Source organism: Stomoxys calcitrans, chromosome 4 (assembly GCF_963082655.1).
Source record: "Stomoxys calcitrans chromosome 4, idStoCalc2.1, whole genome shotgun sequence".
Lineage (NCBI taxonomy): Eukaryota > Metazoa > Arthropoda > Insecta > Diptera > Muscidae > Stomoxys > Stomoxys calcitrans.
The window spans coordinates 52,498,281-52,510,422 of NC_081555.1; the positions used below are offsets into that span (position 1 = coordinate 52,498,281).

Consider the following 12,142-nt stretch of genomic DNA (forward strand, 5'->3'; position numbering starts at 1 on the left):
ATTCAACATATGAGGCATAAGTTTTTCCTTAATCATCAGATTGATGCACTTGAAGAAAACAGATATCAGGGAATTTGGTCTGAAGCTGTTGATGTCATTGTGGTCTTTATTCGACTTTGGCACAACTTTAATGATTCTCAAATTGTCACGAATTGACTAATTGAGAAATTTTACTAGTTGGCGAAGCTGGGGTCTTTTCTCGCATTTTTGTTCGCTGCCAATTATCGTCTAAAGCATATTTAAAGCTATTCCTCCACCATAACTTGGCGCCTCGAGAGGCTTCAATTTAATTCGTAGCATACGCTACCACATCAGTTATTGCCTTCTCGATGTGGGATATATCAGGTTCCAATTCAAGATTCGTCAACTGCTCCAAACAATTCATGAAAAAAAAAAATCACTTTGTTTGGTCCAATTGCATTCAGCCCAAAGGTTATATGGAAGGGTCTGCTACATCCCAGTTAGTCACACAGGGCAAACACCTTTAACACTAGCCTGTTGTACAGTTCCATTACATAAAATATGTTTTACGCCCGCACACGTTCCTCCACAAAAAGCCTCATTAATTCCACATTTACTACAACGCTTTCATGACCTACTACCGCGCTTGGTTTTTCCAAGCCTACCACAACAATGACACTTTCGTATTGCCGGATAAAAAAATAAAACAGATGAGTCGAATCACTTATTCGTTTGACACAGAATTAGTGGGCCAGGCAGTTGGTCTTAGCATTATCATCCGATACAGAATTCAAATTCTAGCCTCCACTCCCATTCGCCTCCGAAAGTAAAACCGCTCAAGGAACTCGATGCTTTACAATTATAAAAAATCTTCACAGCCACACAAAAACACGACAATGGTTTTAATAGTGATGGAGATTTTTTTTATTTAAGTTAATTTTTCCAAACAAAACTAACTCGTTTTGTTTTGGTTATCAACTTCATAGCATCCACAGGGATTTGATACCGCATCATGTTCAACATATGGTCATGATGATGTGATACCAAATCCCTGTGAATGCCAAAAAATTCCTTCGTTTTACCACAATGCATGGTGGAATGACAACATGGATATTATAGCCTCATGGACAATTTGCACGGTACAACTTGATCACAGATCTGAATTCACAGTAACATTGATACATCTTTTTAATCCCATACCAGCCGGTTGTACGTACCGGATTGACCCAATGGAATCCTTCTCGGCAAGGTCTGCCGCCCCCGTGTACATGATACTGCTACAACAACAACAATATTGGTACATCATTAAAGGCAGCTTTCGAATGATAAATGCGTTACATATGTGCTGTTACTTTTTGTCCTCTTAAAGGCTCTATTACACGGTATATAGGTGTCTTATGATATGTAAGATTTAGCACGTGTAGAATTGTATATGTTGTGTTATACAAACGATACTAACATGAAAATCACTTTTCAAAACAGCATATGTTAATTTTAGTTTAGACCGTGGTCTATTCCCTCTGATAAAAACATCAACACACAGCTTTTACGCATAAAAAATCAGATTTGCTCTCACTTTAAGGTTATGTCATTTGAAAATAACATACAGGTGTGATAGCAAATATGATTAATCTCATGTAAATTGTCAATTTTAACAAACATTTTAAATTACATATGAATTCAAAAAGTGACGTCATAAGACAACTACGCACGTCAAATACGAATAGAGAGCGTTCTAATCGGCTTATTATGTATTTTCATATGTATTTTTTTATAGACATGTGCCTACATGTATGTTCGTTGAATTAAGAACACGGTTTAATCGAATGAGTTGCATATTTATTTGCAAATATTACATTTTACTGATGTCGTATGCGTGAGAGTTGGCAAAATGTTGAGAGCTATATATTTGAGATATTGGCTAGTACACTTTATTTTGACGCACACTGTATATACATATGAGCTAAACTGAATTTTGTAAAGACCACCGTAGCTTAGAGGTTAGCCAGTCCTGCCTATGACGCCGAACGTCTGGATTCGAATTCTCACAAAAAAAGAGAACTCTTATCATTGAGCTTATGGCCTCTGGGGACTATCAACTAATTTCATCAACGCTTTGATTGTGTGCGTTCAGTGTAACCGAACTTGACAATAGCAAAACACAAATTAAGGTTGACGTTTTTCAGTTTTACGTTTGCGTGCAAGAGACGAATTAAAGCGTTGATGAAATTAGTTGATCATCCCCAGAGGCCTTATGATATGATATAAGAGGCTATGATTTCCATGTTATCATTCCATCATGCATGGTGGTAAACCGAGGGAATTTTTTGGCATTCACCGGGATTTGGTATAACATCATCATGACCATATGTTGAACATGATGTGGTAACAAAACCCTGTGGATGCATTGAAGTTAATAACCAAAACAAAACAAGTTGATTTGGTTTGGAAAAATTAAATGAAATAAAAAAATCTCCATCAATATTAACACCATTGTCGTGTTTTTGCGTGGCTGTGAAGATTTTTTATTTTTGTAAAGCATCGAGTTCTTTGAGCGGTTTTACTTTCGGAGGCGATTGGGAGTGGAGGCTGGAATTTGAATTCTGTATCGGATAATAATGCTGTGACCGAAGGTGTTTGTGGAAGTGCAAATGCAATAGTGCCGCGACTGAAGATGTTACAATGTCCAGAAGTCGTGATGAAAATGAGGTAGTTTTTGCTGGCACTTCTGAGTCAGAGGCTCATTGGGGTAACTTAATATTAACTTTCATTTGAAGACTATCAATCAGCTAACCAATGTTTGAAGATGAAGAAGATTTTAGGAAAAGTGTTGAGGCCTCTTGTACTAATATATATCGATAAGAGATGTGCCTGTTTGTTGGTCTGAGTCTGTGTCAAACGAATAAGTGATTCGACTCATCTGTTTTTTTTTTATCCGGCAGTGCGAAAGTGCCATTGTTGTGGTAGGTTTGGAAAAACCAAGCACGGTAGTAGGTCTAGAAAGCGTTGTAGTAAATGTGGAATTAATGAGGCTTTTTGTGGAGGAACGTGTGCGGGCGTAAAACATATTTTATGTAATGGAACTGTACAACAGGCTAGTGTTAAAGATGTTTGCCCTGTGTGACTAACTGGGATGTAGCAGACCCTTAACTATAACCGTTGAGCCGAATGCAATTGGACCAAACAATTATGGAGCATTTGACTAATCTTGAATTGGAACCTGATATATCCCACATCGAGAAGGCAATAACTGATGTGGTAGCGTATGCTACGAATTAAATTGAAGCCTCTCGAGGCGCCAAGTTATGGTGGAGGAATAGCTTTAAATATGCTTTAGACGATAATTGGCAGCGAACAAAAATGCGAGAAAAGACCCCAGCTTCGCCAACTAGTAAAATTTCTCAATTAGTCAATTCGTGACAATTTGAGAATCATTAAAGTTGTGCCAAAGTCGAATAAAGACCACAATGACATCAACAGCTTCAGACCAAATTCCCTGATATCTGTTTTCTTCAAGTGCATCAATCTGATGATTAAGGAAAAACTTATGCCTCATATGTTGAATAATGGTATTCTAAGGGGTCACAAGGCATTTTTAACGGCTAAGTAGCTTCTTAGGGTTGGACACAATTAATACTATCCAGAATATTTTCGAAAGTATAGGGTACAGGCTAGTCCTAGGCGGTATGACGCTGAACGCCTTGGTTTGAATCCTGGCGATCACATTAGAAAAAATTCAGCGGTGGTTATACTCTGCAAATGCTGGCGACATTTGTAAGGTACTGTACTATTTGGTACAAAGATGTGTCGCCTTGCGGCACGCCGAACGCTAGACAACTGCAACGGCTCTCGCTGTTGCTCCGTGTGCATAGGCTCGAATCCCGGTCGAGCTCTGGAGAGTTTTTCATTTTCAAATGTTTTGCCTGTTAGTGCGAAGATTATTAAATTATAGAATTGTTGCTTGTTTTCCTTTGGAGACGAGCTCAATGATCGGAGATTTTTCTTTGAAAATGGAAAACGAAAGCCAGAAATAGCAACACACACCAACCACTATGGGGTACGATTTGTAATTTGGTTTAGAATTATTCATCTGCCATTAAGTGTGAAGGGTCGTACGTTGGTATGCTATACTTGTACCAAATTTACAAGTAAAAACGAGTCAAATCGCAAATGATTATATGGTCTCCTTATTTCATCATTAGCTTGATCAGTCTTGCATAAAGTTATGCCATATAGAAAAAGTCTGTCATTACACAAAAATACATGCATTGGGAAAAAGTAAAGCTAATAGACAGGGATGTCGAGCGTGGTTTGTGGTAATTGTATCATAGATGCGTTTTCGCAATTAATACGATTCAAATACTACATAACAACTCACGGCCAGTGACGCCATCACACCTTATATGGTTGAAAAGTCTTCTAACCAAAGGCGTCCCGTGGTTGGTGTGTGTTGCTATTGGATCTCCTTTTCCATTTGTAATCTCCGATCATTCAAATCAAACAAAAAGTTATGCCATTTAGTCTGGGTGAAATAGCTAAGTTGTCCATCGAATGTGGTGCACCGTTGGATGTAAAGCTTTCTCATAGTGAGGCTGTCTATTCTACTAAAATTTGATTGTGGATGAATTGGAACTCTGCTTTTAATGCTATTTCGAGAGATAAGGGGAACATTTCCATCAACTGGTGGATAATGTCACTGAAAAGCAATAGTTTCTCAAAATAAGTTATCAACTGGCTCTATGCAGGACATAATGTTGACAAGTGATTGGGGCAACCTCCATACCAATATGCAACATGTGCTGAAAATCTGACCCGACACAACACTCCACAACAGTATGCTAAGTTTGAGACTCGTAGGAAAATCTATACATTTTTTGAATGCCACAATATGTATAAATCGCTCGTTTCATTTATAATGAAAGCTGGAATTCCCATGATATTTACGACATATCGGCCAGTTTTCTGGCATCCTATTTGTACTTTTACATCCTAATTTTAGTAAATAGATTTAATTCACTTTACAGCAGCTGAACTACGTGATAACAATTGCTTTTTTTCATCGATTGGTCGTCCAACACTCACATTTTTGAAATACCACTCACAACTAGTCCTTGGAGGGACTTTCCAGAACGACTACTTTGGGATTGTCAACAAGCTCCTGGTATTGGGTCTTAACGTTGTTTTATATCATATCATAATTTGGATCTACATCGAAACTGCTAATAACCTAGCTTTTGGCGCCTAACAAGCATCACCATATTTAAAACCAAACTCAAAACAAAAAAAAAATAATTAATTTGAAAGAACAATGACACAGACTACTATATGTCGCCTCTGTGTTAATATTTGCAATCATTATAAAATGCTGTGCGATGAGAAGGGTCAGAGCAATGAAATATATGAAACTACAGTGAAATATTTCGATCCGATGGTAAGTTAGGAAAGTGCTCCTATCTTCTACAGTGGACTTAATTAATGTATGTCTGTTTTTTTTAATGCGTAGCTTCTGAGCCTGGAGCAAGAAAAACAGCCGGTTATATGCGAGGTGTGCTGGCAACATATTGATGATTTCAATATCTTTCAGAGGTCGGTAATACTTGCACAGACAAAGTTAAGTGAATACGCCACAAAAACAGAGGCTATTGTGAAGACCGAAGATGATTCTTGTTTTGAACCACCCGTATCGGACATACCGGATTTTGCAGAACATATTGTAGATCCCGTTAGTGAATGTAGAACTCTTACTAACGCTAATATTGATGAGGATGAAAAAGATTTCATGGGGTTTTCAGCTGAATTCGAAATATTTGATGGACGTAGCGATTTGCAGTTTAGTTCAGAGGATGAAAAACCTTTATTGGAATGTTTGAAAACGCGAAACAAAAAAGTTCCCAAGATGTCTACTCGCAAGAAGAGGGCGACACCTAAGGGAAACCAAGCTGACATTAAAATTCCCAAAAAACGTGGCAGGAAACCTAAAGCAGAATCATTAAAGAGTACAAAGTCTTCCAATAAGGAAAGAAAGGAAAAAGTATCAAATGAAAGTGTGGAGAGCATAAACGATAATCTCCTCAAAGATTTGAAGTTGGAGGATTCAACATGTTCAAACGAAGAAATGGAAGAGAGAAATGGTGAGAAGCTACTCGATACTAGTTTTGGAAAGAGAACATCGAAAGAAATCAATGAATTCATAGCCCAATGGAAGCAAGATTTAGATTGCTACCTATGCAGTGGAACTGCACCGAGTATGTTTGCACTGAGACAACATTTTCGAAAGGAACACCCTAATAAAAGATGCTACGTTCTTTGCTGCCAACGTAAACTCAGTCGTCGACATCAATTAGAAGAACACATTCGAGTGCACGTCGATCCTGGAGCTTTTAAATGCCAACTTTGTGGAAAATGCTGCACCAACAAAAGAACTTTAAGCAATCATATGTACGAGCAGCATACACAACAAGGACAGGAACGTTCATTTGAATGTCCAATATGTCAGAAACGTTTTGCAAAGAAACCTGTATGGAAGAGGCATATGGAAATTCACGAACCTAATAAAGATCACGTTTGCAAAGAATGCGGCAAAGGTTTTCCAACGGAACAAAGACGGATTGTTCACGAGCGCATGGTACATAACGTTGAACGTGTGTGTGACCAATGCGGCAAAATTTTTCGTGGCATTTACACCCTTCGCCAACATCTACTGGAACATGCAGGTGTGGAGCGACGTAAGTGGCCATGCGATCAGTGCACTGCCCAGCTCAATACACACACCAGTCTAAAGAGCCATAAACAGGTGGCTCATAACGACGGCAGTACAGTATACATCTGTAGCGAATGCGGAAAAGTTGCACCATCCTCTATAGCTCTGCTCAGTCATAAGAAATATGTCCATCAAGCACCTCGAAAATTCAAATGCACAATATGTGAAAAGGCGTTTAAGACCAATCTTGTACTACGCGAGCATATGGCGAGCCATACAGGAGAAGATCTTTACACCTGTCCGCATTGTCCGAAAACATTTAAAGTTAGCTCCAATATGCATCATCATCGAAAAAAGGCCCACCCATTTGAGTGGGCAGAAGCCAGACTAAAGAAACCCATGACTGCAAGTATAGATATGAAACAAGTATCCCAGGAAATTGTAATGTGAAATACTTGTACGAATACATACAAAGTAAAGAAATAAAAATAAAATTTACAACACTCGACCTTTTGCTTTCTAGACCAGATCTACTAATAAATAGTTCATCCAAGGTCCAAATTCGCTAGATTTTGAAGAAATATGTTTCCAAAAATTGGTTGTTATTGTGGCCAGCACATACTTGCATGGGTTGTCAAGTTGTTGGTGTCCCCCGCCGATCGCTTGGAAAACGCATACAACTTGTTTGTTGTTGTAGCCAATTCTGCAGGTGGAGGTGTTAAGCTCGTTCCAGACCATACGACCGATCGCCGCGGAACATGTTGCTGTTGTTGCTATAGCCACGTTCTCAGGTGAAGGTGGCGATCCTCGCCAAGCTCCTGTAAGCTCGTTCCGGTCCAAAGGACCGATCGCCGCTGGAACAGGGTGGCCAATGGTTATTTAAAAGCGACAATAACCAGCCTTGTCATATCGAGTATTATAGGCATTCAGTATTTGTGCAGGAAACGGTGCCGCCCGGCATCTCACTGTGACTGACTCGATACGGCTGATTGTCCGCGACTGCCGTTGCAGCTACTCCGTTTGGATCATTCCACTATCCGCAATCTGTGGACGCGCCCGGTAGCTCGCAGCTAAGCTGTTCGCGATAGCAATGAACACCACACAGATCGGATCTCAATGTTCCAGCCTGTGTGGTGTTCACAGCTATCCCGTTCCAGGCCTCGGGAACATGATGGTCTTTGGTTATTTAGAGGCGCCAATAACTTGCCATTTCATATCGAGTATCATAGGCACTCAGTAGTTAAGCAAGAGCCGGTACCGCCCTGCCTCTCACTAAGACTCTTCATTCAATACTTACTAGAATTAAAAGTGAACACATAGTAAATGCAAACAATACAAAATTTTTTAGAATAATTATAGTTAGAGTTGACTCGTATATAGGTAAAATATAAAAATCGATATTATAAATCAATCATAAATTTTAAAAAGTTCAGTTTTAAAGGCGGAAGCATTGCTTAACTGTTGAATATTAACGGGGACTAGTTCCAAAGACGAGGTTTGCTTATTAGAACTGCCATTCTGAAAAAAGTTTTCTAAATTTGGGTAAAATTTGTTTTTCTTCTCTATGGATGGATATGGATTCTCTGTGGATATTGCAAACTATAAGCTGTCGTACAATTAAGACGGTTCTTGTGTATAGATTATTTAATGCAGTAGCAACAAATATTTAATTTTAAGATAGTTGTCAAATTTGACATTGAAGATTCGGCATGAAAACTTCGAAATTCTTTCTGTTTTTCCTTTGTTGAATACATTACCTGCAATATTATTATAGACAGAAGTAAGTATCCTTGTGTCATTATAGTCGCAGCATGCCTAAAATTCCCATCCATAGAGAAGTGTTGGGATTGCATACATTTAAGCAAGCAGCAAAAGAATATCTTGAGGAGTCGATGTACGTAATTTCCACAGGTTTCTTAGGTTAGGTTGAAAAGAGGGTGCGGATCTTAATTTGCCCCATGCTACTATGGACATACACCTGAGCCAGTAATCGGTTTGTTGTGCGCTCTAAATACTACAAAAAAGAAAATCTAAGTCAAAAATTCCGTGCTTACAAAATCCTTAATTGTTTTCCATGCCACGCCCCTAAGTTGATTCATGTCTGGTACTATGTCCCCACATACGTGCCGGTATTCGTTAGACGCGAAAGCCGGGCAATGGCATAGAAAATACTCCAACGTCACATCATCTTCCCCGCACCGATTTTACATAAGTGAGCTCGTAGTCCTATGTGTCCCGTTATGATACCAATAGCTATACTGACCTCCTTCTTGCTTCCTTTCAGCAATAGCCTCGTCTTCACAACATACCACGAATTTTTCCGGAAGCTCGATTTATGTGGTTAGACCAAGTCAATTTGGTGTTGAAATTCAAACCCTAACTGCTAGATGGCTCTACTCGCTGAATACTTTAATTTACTTTAATTGGCTATGACAGAATATTTGTTCCACTAGCCGAACGTAGAATAGCGTTCAAAGCGCCTTGATTTTCTGCGCTTATTCTAAAATCTCTGACACCAAGTTTCGAGGTGTCTCCCACAACTTGATCTTTCCATCGGGCTTTTGGTTTTCCCGGTTTGCGTGTACCACCGTGTTTGCCTTCAAAAGACTTCTTTGCTGGAGCTTCTTCATCCATTCTGACAACATGACCTGGCCAACGCAGCCGTTGTATTTTGATGCGTGTAACTATGCTATCGTCATCATACAGCTCGTGGTTCATACGTCGCCTATATTCTCCATTAAGGCAATCTGGTCCATATATTTTACGAAGAATCTTTCTCTCAAATACTCTAAGCCTCATCTGTTTTCACAAGTACCCATGCTTCAGAACCATATAACAGCACGGGTAGTATCAGTGTCCTGTATAGTGTAGTCCTGTCGAGAGGTCTTGTTTCTAAACTGCTTATTAGCCCAAAGTAGCATATGTTTGTCAGTATTATTCTTCGCTTAATCTCAAAACTGGTGTCATTCGTTACGGTTACGGCGATGTCGAGGTAGATAAAGTTACTGACTGTCTCAAAGTTGTGGTTCCCAACTTTCTCCATTTTCTTTATTTGCTCGGTTATACAAGGCTTTTTGGGAGTGGAGACCATCCATTTCGTCTTATCTCCATTTACTGCCAGACCCATTTTCACTGACTCTCTTTCGATTCTTTCAAAGGCTGCAGTTACTACCTCCGGTGACCGACCTATGATATCGATATCGTCGGCATAGGCAAGTAGCATGTGCTCTCTTGCATCTCGTATAATCTTCTCCAGCAGGATATTAAAGAGATCACACGAGAGGCTGTCTCCTTGTCTAAAACCTCGTTTGGTATTAAATGGTTCGGAGAGATTCTTTCCTATTCTTACTGAGGAACGCGTATCAGCAAGTCTGCAGCCAGTCCTGCAGAGTCTTATTAATTTTGCAGGGATACCAAACTCAGACATGGCTTGAAATACCTTTGAACGTAAAGGAGTACCGAAGGCGGCTTTGTAGTCAACAAAGAGATGGTAGGTGTTGATTTGTCTTTCTCGTGTCTTTTCTACGATTTGGCGCAGTGTGAATATCTGGTTTAGATAACGATTTACCAGGCTTAAAGCCGCATTGATAGGGCCAAATTGTCTCATTGACTTAAGGTTTTAATCTTTCACAAAGTACGCTCCAGAGTATCTTGTATGCGATGGGGAGGAGACTTATTCCCCTGTAGTTGGCACATTCCGTCTTGTCTCTTTTCTTATATATGGGGCATAGTATGCTGATATTTCAATCATCGGGATTGATTTCTTCTAGCCAAATTGCGCAGACGTGCTGATACATATGCCTTATCAGCGTGTCGCCTTCGGTCTTAAATAGTTCAGCGGGTAACCCGTCGGCTCCTGCTGCCTTGTTGTTCAGTTCAGTTAGGTCATTGTTACTTGGACCTCATTCTGACTAGGGGGTAAACATTCTATACCATCATCAGGGATTGGTCGGACACTAGTAGTTGGGTAAAATGTTCTTTCCATATCCTCAGCACGCTATCTGTGTGAGTTACCAGATTTCTTTCTTTGTCTCTGCAGGAGAATATGCCTGCACCAAAGGCATCGGTTTGATATTTAATTCTTTTATATAATTTCCGCACTTCATTCTGACTCCTGTTCATCTCAATTCGCTCACACTCACGTCTTTCCATTTCCTTTTTCTTTCTGCGGAATAGATGTTTATCCTCTCACCTTTTCTCCCGATACCTCTCCTTCATCTGTTGCTACTTATTGATGGGTTGCCATGTGGCTGTGTTTTGAAATCTGGTGCTGCTAACTACCATGTTTTTGCGGCGGAAAAACCTATTAGCCTCAACCCATTATTAGACGTTTTCTCGTGAAGGCTAAATTTTCGGACTGTTGGACCAAAGATGTCTTCCTTCCCTATCTTCACATTAAAATCTTCCAGAACACGTTTAATGTCATGGGCGAGGCAGCGGTCGTACTCTCTCTAAATGCTTGTAGAAAATATCCTTGGTCTGCTCGTCCTTGTAGTTCGTCGGCGCATAAGCACAAAAAAGGCTGATGTTGAAAAAAATGGATTTTATGCAGATTGTGGCTAGCCTCTCATCCGCCGGAGTAAATCTGGAGACAAGGTGTTTCAGTTTCCAACTAACCATAAATCCACAGCCAAATTCATGCCTCGTGTTATGGCAGCTATAGTATAGTTCGTCACCGTTTGGTGTTGTAGTGACGCCATTCCCGGTCCATCGCACTGCCCTGTTGTTATTGTTGTAGCAATTTGTTGTGTTCTATCTTTCGTCTGCTTAATTCTGTTGAGTGTCAAGATCCAGGAACTCTGCGACTAAGATGGTGTGCGTCCACAGGGATCTGGCTCTGAGTCGAGTGGGTCTGGATGGGCAGTTAAACAGGTGACGTGTATCGTGCGGTTCCCGGTTACAATCGGGACATACATTTTGGCGGCTGCATCTGCCAGAACGTAATTGAGCCGGGGGAGGCCAATTTCTTCAGGTGTAATGGGAGGCGTTCGTTTTCTAAGGACTACATTCACCCGGTAGCCATTTACCGCATCTGCTACCGTGTCTGCATAAATGTTAAATAGACCTGCTTGATATGCCGCTTGATTTAGAGGTTCTCTCTTGTAGCGCTGAACCTCACGTTCTAGATCATGTGGTCAACAAGGTTTCTTTGTCTGCCCCCCCAGTACTGCCAGCAAGTGACTTGAGGGCCTTGTTGCTACTTTTGACTTTATCGCAAATTGCTGTGGCATGTGGGGAGAATGTGTAAGAACTGTCAAATGTGACACCAAGTAATTTGGGACACTTGATGGTCGGAATCATTTCTCACGCGTATTTGTAGTGAAAAATATGGCTGAAGATTTGGTGGCAGATATGTTCGGATTTCTTGCAGCGAAATATGAGGCAAGTTGAGGTAGACGTTCATCGGCATATGATATGATCTCTATGCCGTCTGAAAAGGGTGGAATGGATGATAGGTAGAGGTTAAACAGTGCCGGAGAT

The 12,142-nt window shown here is 40.2% G+C and overlaps 1 protein-coding gene across 4 annotated transcripts; it reads left to right on the forward strand.

Moving 5' to 3' along the window:
• The first annotated feature begins 2,309 nt into the window (after window positions 1-2,309).
• Window positions 2,310-7,164, forward strand: LOC106094702 (zinc finger protein 354C-like). 4 transcript variants are annotated; one of them, XM_059368325.1, is made up of 3 exons: window positions 2,310-2,710; window positions 4,986-5,392; window positions 5,465-7,164. In XM_059368325.1, exons 2-3 carry the CDS (start codon window positions 5,270-5,272, stop codon window positions 7,109-7,111), a joined length of 1,770 nt encoding a protein of 589 aa, XP_059224308.1. In that variant the 5' UTR covers window positions 2,310-2,710; window positions 4,986-5,269; the 3' UTR covers window positions 7,112-7,164. The 4 variants fall into 4 exon arrangements, with proteins under 4 accessions (XP_059224308.1, XP_059224309.1, XP_059224307.1 ...); XM_059368326.1 differs by having other exon boundaries at window positions 4,989-5,392; XM_059368324.1 differs by having other exon boundaries at window positions 2,310-2,670.
• The last annotated feature ends 4,978 nt before the right edge of the window (window positions 7,165-12,142 follow it).

Excerpts from the sequence above, each read along its gene's own strand:
- LOC106094702 (XM_059368325.1), top strand. The coding sequence starts at position 5,270 with ATGACACAGACTACTATATGTCGCCTCTGTGTTAATATTTGCAATCAT. Across the intron at positions 5,393-5,464 it reads TGAAATATTTCGATCCGATG|CTTCTGAGCCTGGAGCAAGA; the intron begins GTAAGTTAGGAA and ends TTTAATGCGTAG.